The sequence below is a fragment of the Hemitrygon akajei genome, chromosome 27 (genome assembly GCF_048418815.1).
Source record: "Hemitrygon akajei chromosome 27, sHemAka1.3, whole genome shotgun sequence".
Taxonomy (NCBI): Eukaryota; Metazoa; Chordata; class Chondrichthyes; order Myliobatiformes; family Dasyatidae; genus Hemitrygon; species Hemitrygon akajei.
In genome coordinates, this window is record NC_133150.1 from 38,237,069 (window position 1) to 38,256,112 (window position 19,044).

Here is a 19,044-nt window from a genome sequence, read left to right on the forward strand (position 1 = left end):
GAAATCTCTCTCTAAAGCTTCCACCTTCTTCCTCTAATGAAGTAACCAGAACTGAACATGATAACCCAAGTGCTGGCTAACCCGAGTTTTATAGATCTGTAAATAACCTTGTGGCTCTTGAACTCAATCCCTTGACTAATGAAGGCCAACACATCATATGCCTTCTTAACCACCCTACCATCAATTGTCATAACTTTAAATAACAGATGAACAATGACTGTACATTAGATCAAATGGACAGGAGGCTCGAAACTAAGCAAACTGGAAACCCTACAATTTGTGGTCAAGAGGCTCATCAGGGCTACAGTTTCCAGCTTGCAACCTACAGAAGCATTACCCACACGACCCGTGCATGGACTGTCTAGCTGCAGCACCAGGGTTTGTGGACAGGTGCCCAGGGTTCTGTGATTTCCATTATCTAGAGTGCCGGGAGGTAGAAAAGTCGTGTGGAACCCTGACCGAGATGCCGATTCAGCAGTTTCTCGGGGACTCTTGCGTCGAGCAGTTGCTGGTTGGTCTCTTACCTGGATCTGCTGCTGTAGCAGGTTAATCTTGTGCTGCTGTTGGATGAGTTGCTGCTGTTGCCTGGCAATCTGTGATGGAGGAAAAAACGGAGATTTTACCTCTCAATGGTTTAGGAAAGTTGGTCGAGGCATAAACACGAGCAGGGTACTCAGGAGAACCTGCGTGTCACTTCAAAATCTGCTGTGGGATTCTGACCAAAGAAGTACAAACATTTGTGGATTCTGTGGGGCCCAGAATAGATGAGGACTATAGACCTTATTTCCTGAAGGATGTTAGTAAACCAGGCTCCCTTTCCCCTTGGAAAAACACCCTCCTCCTCCCTTCAAAAAGAGGGAGATCCAGCCCAGACTCAGCCAATTCCATCTGCACAAGTAGTATCTACCGTTTATTTGCATTGTTATCATTTTACTTTTTTCTTGCTCAAGGCAATTCGTAATGATTTTACCTCAACAGTATGCAAGACAAGTGGTCCAATGTATCTTGGTATACGTGACATTAATAAGCTAAACCCAGTCTTCCAGAGATGGGACAAAAAGGCAGCGTCCATCATCAAGGACCTTCAATCCCCAGGACATCATCTCTTCTCATTACAACCACCAGGGAGAAGATGCACACTCAAAATTTTAGGTCCAGCCTCTTCACTATCAGATTTCTGAAGATTCACAATTCAAATTTACTTATCACATGTACATCAAAGTATACACTATTTGCGTCAACAACCAACAAACCTAAGAGCTGCCATACACTCTGGCACCAACACAGCACTCCCACAATGTTTGGCAGAGCAACACAGAACACAACAAGAATGGTCCGTGAATCAGTGGACACCACCTCACTATTCATCGTTTGCACTCATTTTTAATTGTGACTTGTAGTATTTTTACGTCTTGCACTGTCCTGGTGCCACAAGACAACAAAACTTCACAATTTATGTCAGTGTTAATAAACCGGATTCTGATAGGAAGTGCTGAGACACAGGGCTGATGAACCATCATCATAAAACCAAAAAACACAGAAGCAGAATTAGGCCATTCAGCTTATTGAGTCTCCTCAGTTATTCCATCATGGCTCACTTACTATTCTCCCCATCTCCATTCTCCTGCTTTTTCCCCGGAAACTTTGATGCTGTTACTAATATTGAAAGATGGGATGGGTTTGAACGACCAAGTGGCCTACTCTTCTCCAATTTTATTTAGCTGGTGTCTGTAGAGCACTGAATCCATAGCAGATCACAGAATTCACCGACTTTCCCCATAACCTATTTTCCTTTCATTCCCATCCTTGTTACCATCCATCTAACCTCAAGACACTGTACCCTGACTAATTATCCTAAAAACCCGCACATCTTTGGGATGTGCGAGGAAACTAGGGAAGGTGGAGGAAACACCGAGTTCACAGGAGAACGTGTGGACTCCACATAGGGAGCACCAGAGGTCAGGATTGAACCCGGCTCTCTGGCACCGTGAGGCAGTGGCTCTACCTGCTGCGGCACTGTGCAGATGCTGCAAACCTGAAACAAAAACCGAATCTGCTGGAAGAACTCAGCAGATCAAGCAGCATCGATGGGAGGAGGATCAGACTCAATGTTTGAGGCTGAAGAACCTTCACCAGAGCCTCAGCTTCAATTCAGACATCGATCGCACCCTTGTCGACCTCGCTCTCCCGCGGCTGTCTTCCACTTACCTGCTCTTGCTGTTGCCTGGCCAGTTCCATTTGTTGCTGCTGCTTCTCAAACAACATGGCTGCCATGTTCTTCTGCTCAGCATGAGCCGTCAGTAGTTGCTCCCGGAGGCTAGACAGCTGGTTTATCATCACCAGCAGCTGCAGTTCCTTCTCTGCCAGACTCTCTGCCGTTCCTGGCCAATCCAAAAACAGACACTGAATTAATCAGGAAAAAAACTACTATGAAGAGCACAGAAACTTGCCAGAATGATTTTAATAAAGCAGCAACCATATGAAAGTTACCCAGCTCTAAGCCAGTGTTCCCACTGATGTAGTTTCATTTAAAGGTTTATCTCTGATAACATTGACATTGTTTTAAAACAATAATTTTATTCATCACCTCAGATTATTTTTGCTAAACAGTTTTAGCTTGCCCAGGAAGCTGTTTTAGACTATCTGCTGTGAATTGTACTTGTGAGATACCTGCCCCCATCCTATTTACATAAGTACCTCTGTCTTTAAAATGAGTTTGGCCTGAAATTCCCAGTTAAGTGACCCGTTTTAGGTTTACAACCGCTTAATGAGTCATAATTCTTCATGACGAGTTTATAACACTGCCCTTGCATTAGATGATCAAGACCTTTGCCATCCCGATATATCTACAGTTCAAGCTCTTAGTTCTGACAGGCATCTCTTCATTTGGTGGAATGACTATGGATTCCATCTTAGCTCAGGTTATGGAAAGGTTTACAACTGCAGGCACGATGTTTCCTGAGGACAAGCCAGGCGTCAAACAAACATTATGCCCCTTAACTTGATTAACCTGAATCAGCCATCATTTTAACAGTGGGCAGATTCAGTCAATCCTCATTAACTTAACCAACATGGTTTGCACCTCAAGATTAGCATGGGCTTTCAATGGGAGACTCTGAGGTTTCATTACTACCCAAAAGTGTGCAGTGGGTGGAAAATAGCTGGATCATGTACACGAAACACAAGCATGAGAGTGTTTGGTGTGTCCTGATATAAAAAGTTTCCCTGAAAAAACTCTGACCATGCTCTGCATTTGTCACCAAGATTTCAACGACAACACCTCATTTCTGATGCTGCCTGCTGTGCTGTGAATTTGACCATTTGCTTAGCAAATGATAAGCTCCTTCTGTTTTCACGTACAACAAGAAATCCCAGGCTTTCCAGGGATACCGCGTTGATAACCAGCAGTCGGTTTCCCCTATTCAAAAGCTGTTGTCTGACACATCCACAGGAGGGACAACACGAGGTGTGGAGATTGCAGTCAGTTAAATTGCGGAGGCTAGAGAGACAGAGCCCACTGCAACAGGAAGGTGTAGCACGAGCACTGACATTGTACCTTTGATATCTTTGCTGTTCAATGAACACTTTTCCAGCAACTTGTCTTTCCAGTCGTTGGACAGTAACTTCTCAATATTTGGCATAACTGCAGGAGAGCGAGAGGGACAACCAGTTAGAGAAAGCCCAAGAATTACTGGACATAAATTACAATCATGCAGCTAGTAGAGCCATTGCCTCACAACAGCATAGACCCAGATCAATCACAATGTCTGGTGCTGTCTGTGAGGAGTTTGCACATTCACTCTATAACCGCGTGAATTTTCCTCCTATATCCTCCCACACCAGGGTAATAAGTTAATTGGCTGTTGTAAATTTTCCCTAGTGTGTGGGCCAAGGGAAGAATCTGTGGACTATGTGGAAGAATAAATAAAGGGGTTAATATAGGATTAGTGTAAATGCACTGAAAGGTCTGTTTCTGACGTGAATTTCTCTACAATTCTAGACCAGGGCTTCCCATCTTGGGGTCCACAGAGCCCTTGCTTAATGGTATTGGTCCATGGCATAAAAAAGGTTGGAAGACCCTGTTCTAGACATTCCCTGATGCATTAAACTTCTCCGAGACCAAGGGGCAGAGAGGGGGAAGATGTTACAAATATGGTTCAAGGTTCAAAGTAAAATTTATTATCAGAGTGCATACATGACACCACGTGCAACCCTGAGATTCTCTTTCCTGCAGGCATACTCAGCAAATCTATAGAATAGTAACTGTAAACAGGATCAATAAAACAGCAAGAGCATAGAAGACAACAAACTGCACAAATGTAACCACAAATAAATAGCAATAAATAACGAGAACTTGAAATAACAAGATAAAGAGAACTTAAAATGAGATAATTGGTATGGGAACATCTCAATTGATGAGTGTAGTTATCCTCTTTTATTCAAGAGCCTGATGGTTCAGCATATTGATTAGGTTCACCAGATTGATTCCTGGGATGGCAGGACTTTCATATGAAGAAAGACTGGATCGACTAGGCTTATACTCACTAAAATTTAGAAGATTGAGGGGGGATCTTATTGAAACGTATAAAATTCTAAAGGGATTGGACAGGCTAGATGCAGGAAGATTGTTTCTCATGTTGGGGAAGTCCAGAACGAGGGGGTCACAGTTTAAGGATAAAGGGGAAGCCTTTTAGGACCGAGATGAGGAAAAACTTCTTCACACAGAGAGTGGTGAATCTGTGGAATTCTCTGCCACAAGAAACAGTTGAGGCCAGTTCATTGGCTATATTTAAGAGGAAGTTAGATATGGCCCTTGTGGCTAAAGGGATCAGGGGGTATGGAGAGAAAGCAGATACAGAGTTCTGAGTTGGATGATCAGCCATGATCATACTGAATGGCGGTGCAGGCTCGAAGGGCCGAATGGCCTACTCCTGCACCTATTTTCTATGTTTCTATGGTTGAGGGGTAGTAGCTGTTCTTGAACCTGGTGATGTGAGTCCTGATGCTCTTGTACCTTCTACCTGATGGCAGCAGCGAGAAAAGAGCATGGCCTGGGTGGTGAGGATCTTTGATGATAGATGATGCTTTCTAGGCTCATGGTCCTCTGGTTTCCCTCTCCTGAAGTCTACAATCAGTTCCTGGGTCTGGCTGACACTGAGCGAGAGGTTGTTGTTATGACACCACTCAGCCAAATTTTCAATCTCACTCCCGTACACTGAATACCATATTTGACACAGTGGTGTCATCAGCAAACCTGAATATGGTGTTGGAGCTGTACTTAGCCTCACAGTCAAAGGGAAAACAGGTGTTCCAAGTACCTGACCAAAAGTCTTTGTAAAGAAGTTATGGTGGCATGTCTCTGATGAGGGGCGAGGTGGATGATGAGCAGAGTTCTCTGCACGTCATATTGCTAGGGACCCTGGAAATGACTGGAGCCAACCCCGCATCGAAATTTGTTTGACAGCTGCAAGCCGTGAAGAACAGTGGCTGGGATCTCAAAGGATATCATGACTCGTCCTGTCAGTCAACAGAAATGGCTGATGGTCAACCTTTACCTTTCCCAGGTCACACCTTATTCCCTGAGCTCCTAACTTGTGGCAACAAGTGATTCTTATCAGTCCGAAAGGAGAAAACCTTGGGAGTTCACAGGAAAAGTGGAAGTATCAGGGCAATGGAATGCTCTCCCAAAACCTGGAGGGGAGGGTGTAGCTCCAATCACACTTGAATAACTCGACCCCACCCAAGCAGGTCAAGATCCTCTCAGGCAGCCGCAGTGAATGCCATCTACAACATGTACTCTGACCACCTTCCAAGGCTTCTTTGACAGTCCCTGCTAAACCCGTGACTTCTACCAGCAAGAGGGGTTGCAGATAAAGAGGAATGGCAGCATCTGAAGGTTCCCCTCCGAACCACAGGCCTTCCTAACTTGGAAATACAACATTCGATCCTTCATCGTTGTTGTGTCTAAACCCTGGAGCTCTCTTCCCATTTGGAATGGGCCCACCTTGGCCAGAAGGATTACAAGAGTTCAAGAAGGTGGCTCATTCTCAGAAGCTGTGAGAATAAACTGCTGGCAACCAGAAGTTATCACAGATAAATAAAATAAACTTGCAACTTTCTTGAAGTTCAAAGGGTTTCCTGGGCGATGTGGTATAGTACTGACCTTGCTCACAGCTCAGAGACATTGCATTCAAGGCTTATGTCTTCACACACAATTTGTATGGGAATAAAGCCAACTTTGATTGCACTGAATCATAATATTTGGATATCCTTCTGTGAAAATCTCAGTATAAAGGCTCAGTCTATCCAGGATTTCACCCATTCTCTGTAAATCTAGCTAATGAATAGATTAAACATCATAGCTCACCATATGAACAAAGGTATTCATATAGAACACAAAATGATAGTGCAGTTGGAGTTGGCTTACAGATTAAATCAAAAGTTGGGAAACCATGGTGTGCGTTATCACTATAATCAACGGTTTTAAATTGGGGTTACAAATAACTTTTCTCTCCTCTTCCTCACCCTCCAACCTTAGCTGGATATCTGGGTGTCGTGACCTCTCCCAGGACTCGAGGGTGCAAGTTATAGGGGGAGGTTGGGCTGGCTAGGATTTTATTCCTTGGAGCACAGGAGACTGAAGGGAGACTGCATAGAGATGCATACGATCATGAGGGGCTTGGACAGAATGAATGCACAGAGTCTTTTTTCTTCCAACAGAAAGGAATTAAAATTCAGAGGGCATACTGTAGGTCTGAGTTGAAAGTGAGAGTGGACAGAATTAAAAGGGACCTGAGGGAGAACTTCTTCACATAGATCAGGGGATCCCAACCTGGGGTCCACGGACCCCTTAATTAATGGTATTGGTACATGGCATAAAAAACGTGACAGAGGATGGCTTGTACATCAAACGAGCCTCCACAAGAAGTCATTGAGGAAGGTAAAAGACATTTGGACAGGTACATGGACAGGGAAGGTGACAGAGACTTGGGCCAAATGCAGGCCAGAATCGACGTGTGTATTGGTCAGTTTGGATGGGTTTGGCCAAAGGGCCAGTTTCTGTACTGTGTTACTCTCCGACTTTATGACCATTCTTCAGTGGGATGGTTCCTCCACCCTTCCTTGTAACAACTCCCGTGACTGAACAGTTTGTGCATGTGTGTGTGGTGTGGGTGGATGGGTTTCAGGGACACTAAAGCAGTGCGGAATACGAGGAAGAGAATGCTTAAGCCAGTCCCGTTTAGTGGCTCCACAATGCATCCAGTTAGGGATAACATTCCCAAGGATCCATCAGGGAAAGAACTGAGTCAGATGCCAGCTAAAAAGCCCACTGATACTCTTTCAGGCCCAGACACTTCAAGTCTGAAACATCGACTGCTTATTCCCCTCCATAGATGCTGCCTGGCCTGCTGAGTTCCTCCAGCATTTAGTGTGTGTGTTGCTGTGCATTCCCAGCATCTGCAGAATTTCTTGTGTTTATGCTGAAACCTTCGTTCTTTCTGCCGAGGAACACTGCAACCAACACTTGAGGAACAAGCTGAAGATGGAAGATATTCTGTAACCCTGAATAACTGCAGAAGCCCAGCAGAAGAATGTTTCCCTACCACAAGTTGAACCAGTCTCATGCATTTCTACAATGGGCTTTCTGGCCTGAACTCACCCTCTGTTAAATTCTTGGTGAAATCCATTCTCTCCAGGTTGCTTAATGCAATGGTGAACGTACTGTTGTCCTGGTGGCCATCGTCTCTCGGTGAGGATGAAGCCTGGCATTGCAAATGGAGGAATTCGGTTAGTTTGAACTGACAAGGGCACAGGCTCTTACTTGGCACTAAGGAACACAAGGTCGCGATAAACAAACGCGTGCATTGTGCCTAGCAGCTCAACTGGGTGAACATACTTGCCATGTGAAACTCTTCCTGACAGACAACTGTAGAGGAAATATCATTTGTCTACAAAGGGGGTGCGCATAATCCAGAATAGATATAAAAGTGATTCACGGAACGACCGTAAACTGTGCACAATCCACAGGCAATGCCAGGTCTGTCCAGTTGATTTCCCAAACTGTGGCAACTTTACTCAGGGAGCTTTACTCTGAGAAACAGCTACTGGAATATTTCAGGTATGGAGAGAAAAGAGCATGGCGGCAAGGCTGAAGGGAAAATGCCTGGGATGGGGAACAAAAGGAGTGTGGGGCGTCACAAAAAGGGGGGAAGCATGGGCGAGGGAGGGAGAGAGAGAGAGAGGAAGATCCAAAGGTTTGCTACCTGACCACTCTCTCTGCTGGAGTTTGCTTGTCTGGGTTTCATTCTGCAGAGCCTGTTCATAGTTAAGCTTACGCAGTGGGCAATATCCGTCTGCATGATTCATGCTGTTCAAAGGTAAGCGGGAATGCATTCTCACCAGGTGCTTCCCATCCTCATCACGTATGAAGCGCCAGTAGTGCTATACTCTTCACTCTTTAACTTCTGTCGTAAATGCACCTTGTTATTTGTTAATTCATTTGTGGCAATATTGCTTTCTGTGTTCTGTCTGAGTTATTCTGTACCGTGTTGTGCACTTTGGTCCGGAGAAACGCTGTTTCATTTGGTGGTGTACATGTGCTTGGCGAATGACAATAAAATGAATTTGAACTTGAAGAGAGTAGAAGGACAGAGGTTGACTGGATGGCAAAAAGTGAATGAGGTCAACAAAACAGGTTGTGTTACTCCAGAACAAGTGAAAAGATCTATCATCTCCCACAGCTCTTACAGTCTTCCCAACCCTCCACTATCTCTTACCCTGCCACTAAAAATGATGCAAGCAACTGGGGAATTATTGTCAAAGCACTTGTGAAGGTCACCATAAACTCAGCTTTGATCTTAAAAGTTTCCTCATGTCTATGGATCATTCTAAAACAAAAGGGACCAATGTAGAATTAGTGTAAATGGCTGGTTGATGTTTGGTGCTGACTCAATGGACCGAATGGCCTGTTTCCCTGCTGTATCTATGACTTCACCCTCTCCGTGGTGCCCGGTTCATTGCGTGTTCCCAGTGATCACCTTTCAACATTCTGCAATGTTTCTCAAAGGTCCAGGCTGCACTAAGCAAGGCAGGCAAGACTGCCCTGACGCTGACGTAACCACGGGACTTGGGGTTGATGTCCTCTAGGAGTAATGAGAGCGAAGAAAAGAGCTGGGAAAATTACTGCTGACCCCACCCACCCTAGCAGTCACCAAACTGCCAACAGGAAGACATAATAAGTCCATCACCACCAGGACTACACGTCATCTTCGAAGTTCCTTTCCTGTAGCTATCCAGCTTCCAATACCCTAATTGTCCCCGCACAACACCCATTCAACAGTCTTTCCTGCTCTCTTTGGTTTACTGATAATTATTTAGTCTGCCCATATGTTCACATTTAAGTTTGGTTATCAATATTTGTGCTGGTTGTTGATTACTCATGGTTGTTCAGTGCAAACAATAGTACATTGTCTTTTGTAAATTACTGGTTGCTGTTGTGTTGTCTGTTATGGTATTGTCCTGTGTTTTATATTTGACACTTTACCACAATCAACTCTGGTATGTTTCACATACTGGCAAGAAAGTGATTCTGATTCTGAAAAGGAGGATACCATTGCAGTAAACTTTGCTTTTGAGGATTATATTGAACAGCCATGAACATAATTTCTTCCTTACCACATTCAAAGGCTTCCATTCCCTGGCCCCGGTGCATTCCAATTCTAATTTACACGGCAACACAGCCTGATGCCCAATGTGACTACAGGTTGGGAGAACACACGAGAGACAACACCTTGCTTACTTACTTTTTGGGATGTTCTTCTACACTGCTGCTGTAAATCCAGGCAATGGCCTGCAGGCATAAGGCACCCATTCTTACTGAGGCCTCCCTCAATTACTGAGGAGGTGGAATGAAAGAAGAAAATTGCAGTAAGAAGAAAAAAAAATGGAGAGAAAGAAAAAAAAGTTAAAACACCATGAGGATGGTAGAAGAAAAGATAATTCAATGAGGAAAAAAAAAGCATCAACTTTGCTTCAAGCAATGAAAAATGTTCCATTGATATTATATACCACAACCTTTCAAAAAAAAACTGCGACGTTAATTCTGATTGGTAGATAGATGATATAAAAACAAGAGAGAAAAAAAACTTCGGAAATCAAAAATAAAAATAGAATTTGTTGGAACAACTCAGCTGGCCAGGAAACACGTGAACAGAGAGAAAGAGAGTTAATATTTCAACAAGCAATCTGCCGAACGATCTCAGTAGGTTGAGCAGCATCTGGGGAGGGAAAAGGAACTGTCACCGTTTTGGGCTGAAATGCTGGATCAGCACCAAGCTCGACCTGACAATTCCTTTACCTTCCCATTCCCCACCCCCCCCACAGTTGCTGCTCGGCCCACTGAGTACCTCCAACAGGTTGTTAGCTGCTCCAGATTCCAGCATCTGCTGCCTCTTAGTACCTTGTGTCTTTAGAGCTAATACTGTGTCTGAACTGGTAAAAGTTAGGAATGAAACGCATTGCCGGGAAAGGGGTGGGAGAGGAGAGTGGGATATTGCATAGAGAACAAAAGGGATGGGTGCAGACCAGCACTCAGTGAGTCATATGTACAGTAAGGGTACTGGACGACTGTGAGAGGGAAAGGAGACAAGAGACTGCAGAAGCCAGAATCCGCAACAAAAATCAAACTGATGGAAGAACTTAATGGGTCAAGCAGTATCTGTGGAGGCAAGGGGGTGGGGGGGGGTTGAAATTTCAGGTTGAAACCCTGCAGCATCTCTTTGCCTGCTGAGTTCATTCAGCAGTTTGTTATTTTTTGGTCTAAGTGGGTGATTAGGGTACTGATTAACAACAGCTATGCCTGAAAGAAAGAAGAGTAAATGGGAGGCTATAAATCCAATCTGAAAAACAGAAATGGTATTGAGAGGGGAGAGCAAAACAATTGTTGCCAGGTATATCAGATCTTTTTTTCCTCCGATTTATTCCTTCTCCGTTCATAGCTTTGCTGTCCTTTCAGTAAATCTCCCCTGTTCTTCACCCGATCACAATTCTTCCTATTTGTTCTCTCGGCCCATCGTCCCCTCTCGTCTTTGTATTTCGATTTGTCTCTAACTTTTCACCACTTACGAAATTTAGATACACACACGGAAAATGGTGGAGGAGCTCAGCAGGTCGGGCAGCATCTACGGAAAGGAATACACAATCTAAGTTTCGGGCTGCGATCGTTCATCTGGATCATTCCTGAAATGTTGACTCTCTATTCCTTTCCATAGATGCCGTCTGACCTGCTGAGTTCTTCCAGCATTGTGCATGTGTGTGTGTTTGTGTTACTCTAGATTTCCAGCATCAGCAGAAACACTCGTGTTTCTAAAGTTTAGATTCTCTCCTCATAAATACTGATGGCCCAGTGAGTATTTCCAAAATTCAATAAAAATTAATGTCAATAAAAAATTTCCTCATGACTATATTTTTAAAAATTGATTTCACATTCAAAATTTTAAAAAAATTTAAAAAGTAACGACAGAAAAAAAACTTTCAAATTAAAGCATACAAGATTTTCTTATAAAGGTGATTACAAAAAGAGAATCCGGGACATTAATCCGCTGTGTCCTGGATAAGTGAGATGAAACTCCTCCTTCAGCCTGAACAGCCTGCTTCACGTTTGCAGAAATAACACGCCAAATCATTTAAGAAGAATGGCAAGACTCTGCGGAGAGATTTATCGAGTTGCAGAAGGGAAATCCACTAGCATGTCAAGATCAGAAATAATGAGATTAATTTCCTCAGCGCGGAGTAGGTTAAGGGGGCTGTTCACAATTATCGGGGGCGATGACAGATTTGCAAGCTTAAGTGCCCATCTCCTTACCTAGCAGGCACAGTGATGGTTGTATCGAATGATCGCGGGTCAGTTGCCAGGAGACCTGGATTAATGTATAATGCTCTCTGTGGGTTACAAATGCCGGACTTACAGGCACTTCCAGATACAAGCAAGCTCTCATAATGTTGGTACATTTAAAAGTCCGACGTACATACATAATTTGGTTCCTATGCACGGCAGGACTGGTTTAATTCTTTCTCCAGTCTTAGCCATTGTCCTTTCTTATCAGCCTTATGTGCCTTTGATGCATTAATTACAGCACTGTGGAGATACGGCTTACTGTATCTTAGATTTTTATGTATTTTCCAACTCACAAACAAAGTCAACCTTAATGATGTTGGTAACAACGGAACCCTTTTGTTAACCAAGGAAGGACTGTAATTGTAAGATCAGTCGCTACAATGACCTGCAGTAGTTGGGAGGAAATTAACTTTTAAGAAAGGGTAGATGTTTGAAAAGGAGACTCTCTTGCTGGGCTGTAAACTGTGAGGGGGAGGGGAGTGCGCAGCCGGGTGGGTTCCTCCATGTGTCAGAGAAGACCCAATGGGTGCAAGATGGCACCAGAGTGTTGTGACTCTCTGTGGAATCTCTCACTACTTCGATTACTGAATTGACTTCATTACTTACGTCCTTCACATACATGACGAGTAAAAATCTTTGCGTTATGTCTCCGTTTAAATGTGCAATGGAATAAATAGTATGTACAACAGGACAGCCAATATAGCATAGAAATACAATTGAATCGGCCTGAATTAATCAGTCTGAGGGCCTGGTGGAAGAGGCTGTCCCGAAGCCTGTTGGTGCTGGCTTTTATGCTGAATTTCCCGAATGGTTACAGCTGGTATCAATGTATTATATTTCTTCTACCCTTTCAAATACAAATACTCTGTCTAATCAAATAACCCACCCACCCCAGACTTCCGCTCTTCTCCCCTCCCCCATCGGGCAGAAAATATAAAAGCCTGAAAGCAGGCTCAAGGATAGCTTCTATCCCACCCTTGTCAGACTCAGGAACAGTCAAAGATAGACTCCTGACCTCATTACGATTGTGCTCTTTATTGTCTAACTGCACTGCACTTTCTCTGTAGCTGTCATACTTTATTCTGCGTTCTGTTATTGCTTTACCTCATTCTACCTCAACGTGCTGTGTACTGATTCGATCCGAATGAACAGAATGCAAGCCGGGCTTTTCACTGCATGTGAGAATTGTAAACCAATAACCATGCCAAGTGACTCCTTCACACTATATACAACTCTATACTATTTACTCTGCTTTTTGAAGATGGGGCATATTGTTCCACCCCAGCAAAGGAGTGGTGAAGCCATTCTGCAGAAACACTCTGTTTAACTGGCAAGCCACGCCTCAATAAAGCAGCACTTTGAACAAACCTGTGAAACTTCTGACTCTGCACGAACTGACTTTGAACTTACTTGGACCCAAACAAGTGGCCAACATTGTAAAAAAGTTTTTTTTTGTGTGATTTTCCAACTTAGAGTACATTCACACCTTCAGCTACCAGTGGATTCAGACTTTGGAGACTGGATAAAGAGTTACTGCAGAGCAGAAGAAAGCTATCACAAAGGGTGTTTCTGCTGGCAAATTGAACACAGTCACAGTAAGCCTGGAGCCTGAAGACAAACGATCAATGTTTTAGAAACAGCTTCGGATTTCTGAATGGACACTTCCCGACACTGAACTCCATCTGCCACCTCTTTGCCCATTCTCCAAACCTTTCTAAGTCCTTCTGCAGCCTCCCTGCTTTCTCAACACCACCTGACCCTCCACCCATCTTCGTACTGTCCACAAACTTGGCCACAAAGCCATCAACTCCATTATCCAAATCACTGACACATAGCATAAAAAGAATCGGTCCCACACCGACCCCTACAGAACACCACTCGTCACCAGCAGCCAAACAGGAAAGGCTCCCTTTATTCTCACTCTTTGCCTCCTGCCAATCAGCCAATGCTCCATGTATGGTCATGCACTTTGGTAGAAGAAATAAAACGTAGACCATTTTCTAAATGGAGAGAAAACTCAAAACTCGAAGTTGCAAAGGGACTTGGGACTTGGATTCCCTAAAGGCTAATTTGCAGGCTGAGTCGTTGGTGAGGAAGGCAAATGCATTGTTAACATTCATTTCAAGAGGACTAGAATGCAAGAACAAGGAAGCCATGCTGAGGCTTTATAAATCACTGATAAGACCACGCTTGCAATATTGCGAACAGGTTTGGCCCCTTATCTAAGAAAAGATGTGCTGGCATTAGAGAGGCTCACAAGAATGATTCTGGGAATGAAAGAGTACGCCATGAGGACTGATTGATGGTTCTGGGACTGTACTCGCTGGAGTTTAGAAGTACGAGGGGATATCTCATTGAAACCTATCAAATATTGAAAGGCTTAGATAGAGTAAATGTGCAGCGGATGCTTCCTATAGTGGGTGATTTAAGGACCAGAGGGCACAGCCTCAGTATAGAGGACGTCCATTTAGAACGGAGATGAGGAGAAATTTCTTTAGCCAGCGGGTAGTGAATCTGTGGAATTCATTGTCACAGACAGCTCTGAAGGTCAGGTCACTGAGTACATTTAAAGTGGAGGTTGATAGGTTCTTGATTAGTCAGGGTGTCAAAGATTGTGGGGAGAAGGCAGGAGAAGGCTAATAATAGACTGCTAGCCAATCATCATACCACACTTACTAATGATCTTCGGAGTGTTGTTCAAAGCGCTAAAGACATTGAGAACATCAAAGGAGTTTCTAAACTAGTGCCTCAATCTACAGATTATCCTATAAAACCAAAGGAGATTCAAGAGCCAGCAATTTTGAGTAGACTTCTGCAAAGACTCAGCAGTAGCCAGATTGTGCTGGGAGTTGACTGTGATTCTTTAGACCAGGGGCTTCCAACCGGAGGTCCATGGACCCGTCAGATAATAGTAGGGGTCCACGACATAAAAAAGGTTGGGAAACTCCCCACGGATCACAGTGTAGGCCACAGGATTACCCCGACTGCTGATTCTGGCAGCATCCTGTGCGCAGAGCCAAGAGAAGTTAACAGTAACTGCTCTTCCAAAGTGTTTAATTCCTGGTTACCTATTTATAATATGCAATACCGGGGTAAAACCAGAGTGCACCACAGCTTCTGTACTGCGTTGATAACCAAAATTGTGAATAACTCTTAGTCGTCTCAACTGTGGCATAATTGTTAGAAAACCTAAGAAAATTGCTTTTATCTTAAGGCATCTTAAAGTAGCTTACAGTTCAAAGTTCAAAACAAATTTATTATTAAAGTACCTTATATGTCATCATATACTAACGAAGATTCTTTTTTTTGCAGATATTCACATTAGAATGAAGTACAACAGAATCAAAGAAAAACTACACACAAAGACAGACAAACAGCCAATGTGCAAAAGACAAACTGTGGAAACACAAAATAATAACAACAATAATAATAATAATCAGTAATAACTAACTAAGTTATCCACACAAAACGCTGAAAGAACTCAGCAGTTCAGGCAGCATCTATAGAAAAAAGTACAGTTGATGTTTCGGGCCGAGACCCTTCAGCAGGACCCTTCCTGCCAAGAAGTCTCAGCCCAAAATGCCCACTGTACTTTTTTTTCCCATAGATGCTGCCTGGCCCGCTGAGTTCCTCCAGCATTTTGTGTGTGTTACTCAGATTTCCAGCATCTGCAGATTTTCTCTTGTCTGAAATAAGTTATCCGCGCTGGTTTTAGAGACTGATGGTTGTAGGGTAATAACTGTTCCTGAAACTGGTCATATGGAACCTAAGGCCCCCATGACGTACTTCGTGAAGTATTCCCACTGAGGATTTTTTAATTGTAACATAGTATTTTTTACGTGTAGCAGTCTGCTGCTGCCCTTCCATGAGACAACAAATATCAGGCCAGTGATATGATTCACAACATGTTTTGCGTAGGTTAAATTACGTAGAACAGTTTCTCCTTTAGACTGATGGTCTATTTCCACCTCGTTCCAGATATAGAACATTGCAGTAGAGTACAGGCCCTTCGGCCTATGATAATGTGCTGCCTTTCTAACCTACTGTGAGGTCAATCTAACCCTTCCCTCCTCTAGAACACGGAACATTACAGCGCAGTACAGGACTTGCAATAGTGCGGCTCTTCCTCGGGAACAGGATGTCAACCCACGTTCTGCTCTTAGCTCTCCAGCTTGGGTCCCAGAGGGGAGAGGTCAATATTCCTGAGAGGCTGCCTCGACCACAGGCTCCCCTGGCTCGGCTGTGCCGTGTCCACAGACTCTGCCAGTCACGGACTTGCTCATTCCTTGGCAAGGAGAAGGGAGCGGCAATACTGCTTCTTAGCTACCGAGCAATTCGTTTGGTCACTTCATCGAGTCATACAGCACAGAAACAAGCTCTTCAGCAGAACTTGTCCATGCCGGTAAAGGTGTCCACCTAAGGTTGTTCCATTTGCCTGTATTTGGCCCGCATGCCCCTATCCAGGTACAGTCGGCCCTCCTTATCCACGGGTCCCGCATGCGCGGATTCAACCAACCGCAGATCGGGAAAACCCGGAAGTTCTCTCTCCAGCACTCGTTGTTTGAGCATGTAGACTTTTTTTTTCTTGTCATTATTCCCTAAACAATACAGTATAACAACTATAACTACATTGTATTAGGTAGTATAAGTAATCTAGAGATGATTTAAAGTACAGGTAGTCTTTAAGTCGGATTTGTAAATCGGAACAGGTATGCCTGGTATTACTTAGTGTCAGTTAGTCAAACGTTTTCTTAGTATATAGTATATATATGCATAGAAAGGTAAAATAAAACCCTTATGAAGCATATATGGCTACATGTATTTCAAAAATTAAAAACCATTGCGTTGCTTAGTAATAATTGTAGCTTTCATCGGGGCAGGTCCTTTCACATACTCCATTATTTTCACTTTATCCTTTAAAATTGTTCTGACTGTAGCCTAATGCTTTTCCAATGACTGATTTCACCTCTTTCCTATCACTTTATTTTCAATCGTGATCGTTTTCCGTCAACAGAACAGAAACACAGTGGATTCAGCAGCAGCTGCGGGCAGTGGTTCCAGAGCTCCCCCAGGTCCTAAAGTCCACCCGCACTGAGACAGGTTAAATAAGGGACTTGAACATCCATGGTTTTTTGTTTCCACGAGGGGTCCCGGAACCATTCCCCCCTGGATAACGAGGGCCGACTGTACTTGTCAAGTACATTTTAGATGCTGTTAATGTACCTGCTTTAACACAATCCTCTGGCAGCTCATTCCATATGCAAGTAACCTTCTGGAGAAAAAGTCCCCTCCCCCAACCGCAGGTTCCTGTGAAGTCTTTCTTATCTCAAACCAAAGTCATGCCTCCTGGTTCTTGATCCTCTAACCCTGTGGAAAAAGACTGTTTTCATTCCCAGGTTCAATTCCTGCCATTGCCTTTAAGGAGTTTGTACATTCTCCCCGTGACCGGTTGGCTGTTCCAGTTTTCTCCCCCAGTCCAAAGATAAGGTAGGTTGTAAATTGTCCAGTTATTAGACTAGGATTAAATTGGGGGTTGCTGGGCAGCGCGGCATGAACAGCCAGAAGGCTCCTCATGATTTGATACAACTCCAGAATGTCACCTCCTCAGTCTCCAATGCTCCAGGGATTAGAGGCCTAGGCTGCTCAAACACTTCCCCTTGAGTCCTGACAATGACCTCGTAAGGCCTCTTTGAACCTTCTCCAACTTAATGGCATCTTTTGCAAGGCAGTGATGCAAAACTGTACACAGTACTCCAAGTGCGGCCTCGACACCGCCTTGTACCACCGCAACATGGCGGGTGGAGAAGGTGAACGCAGAAAATAGAGGAAGTGGTAGCGTTAATTGTACTGTTGGAGACAGCGAGAAAGAGATGAAGAATTTCACGACACATGCTGGTGATAATAAACCTGGTTCTGATTCTGAAGTACAGGATCTCTATAAAGTAAGCAGCAAATATTTCTTAGAGAATTCACAGCATGGCTGAGGTAACAGTGAAGGTCACCATGGCTTTTTGTTTAGGCAAGGATTATTATCAGTTCAGAAAGTAACATTACGCTTATTCCCTTGTATCTTATTGTTGTGATTTGAATACAACATTCACTGGTTCTTGTCTCCCAACTGCAATGTTAAAACTACAGCTCTTCCTCTGTAATTTTGAACCTAATTTTGTCATTTGCACAGATAAATGTAACAGCTTCTATACAGAAATACAAAGATGTTCACTCTATTATAGATATTCCCTTTAACCTATCCTTCTTTCTCCACACTTTAGTTTATTCTTTCCTCGTTCTGGCAAAGGCTCTTTGACCAAAGGGTTAACTCTGTTTCTCTTCCCACAGATGCTGCCTGACCTGCTGAGTACTTCTAGCGTTTTCTGTTCAAACTGGCTCACTTTAGCATAAGTTACTCAACAGTAGTTGTCGACCTAGGTTGGGTTCAACTCAAGCTGCGAGTTAGATTTGACTCTCCTAATTCCTGCCTTGGTGTTGGTGACTTACGTGTGTCAGTTTCACGAAGCCCAACCTCTCGAGGTCGTGGTTCTCTCTCCCCGCGGCCGCTTTGGCCTGGAGCCCCTCGGGATGAGGTTTGTTGGGGAATGAAGCGCCGTGGGGTCCATAACAGGAGCGCTCTTCCTCCACCTCTTCCACTTTCACCTGGTCGTGGACCATGACCGTGTCTCCATTCAGGTCCATGCAACGAGTTGGCTGTCGTGTGGACATCCTGCGAGCAGAGAGAGAAAAAGGTGAAATGTAAAACTCGATGAGGCCGCCTAAAATCCTGGAGCTGGGCTCGGAACCGAAACACGGCCCACCTATTTGACCCATCCAGGGCAGTGGTCCACAACCGGAGAGGTCTTGACGGCGAGGAGGAAAGATGAAGGTGCGCTTACACTTCAAGGTGGCAATCACACATGCTTAGAATGGTAAACATAAAGGGCATTTTCAAGCACTTGAGAAAATAAAACAGGCTGCTGATGTTGGCAATCTGAAATTTCGTATTTGTATTTAGAGTTACAGCACAGCAACAACAGGCCCATGCGATCAATTACCCTACTAACCCATACATCTTTGGAATATCGGAGGAAACCCGAGCACCCAGAAGAAACCACTCGGTCATGGGGAGAACGTACAAACTCCTTACAGACAAC

At 44.0% G+C, this 19,044-nt stretch overlaps 1 protein-coding gene across 4 annotated transcripts in view; it reads right to left on the bottom strand.

Annotated features, from left to right (window-relative positions):
* LOC140717270 (transcription factor SOX-13-like) overlaps window positions 1-19,044 on the bottom strand; it is a 207,532-nt gene that overhangs the window by 37,072 nt on the left and 151,416 nt on the right. For all 4 annotated transcript variants that reach the window (XM_073030688.1, XM_073030686.1, XM_073030687.1 and 1 more), the window contains exons 2-6: window positions 18,395-18,617; window positions 7,661-7,763; window positions 3,557-3,643; window positions 2,209-2,381; window positions 525-593 (exon numbers count right to left, since the gene is read on the bottom strand). In XM_073030688.1, coding sequence (XP_072886789.1) covers window positions 525-593; window positions 2,209-2,381; window positions 3,557-3,643; window positions 7,661-7,763; window positions 18,395-18,616 — 654 coding nt within the window. In that variant the 5' untranslated portion in view covers window position 18,617. The remainder of the gene's footprint in view (window positions 1-524; window positions 594-2,208; window positions 2,382-3,556; window positions 3,644-7,660; window positions 7,764-18,394; window positions 18,618-19,044) is intronic.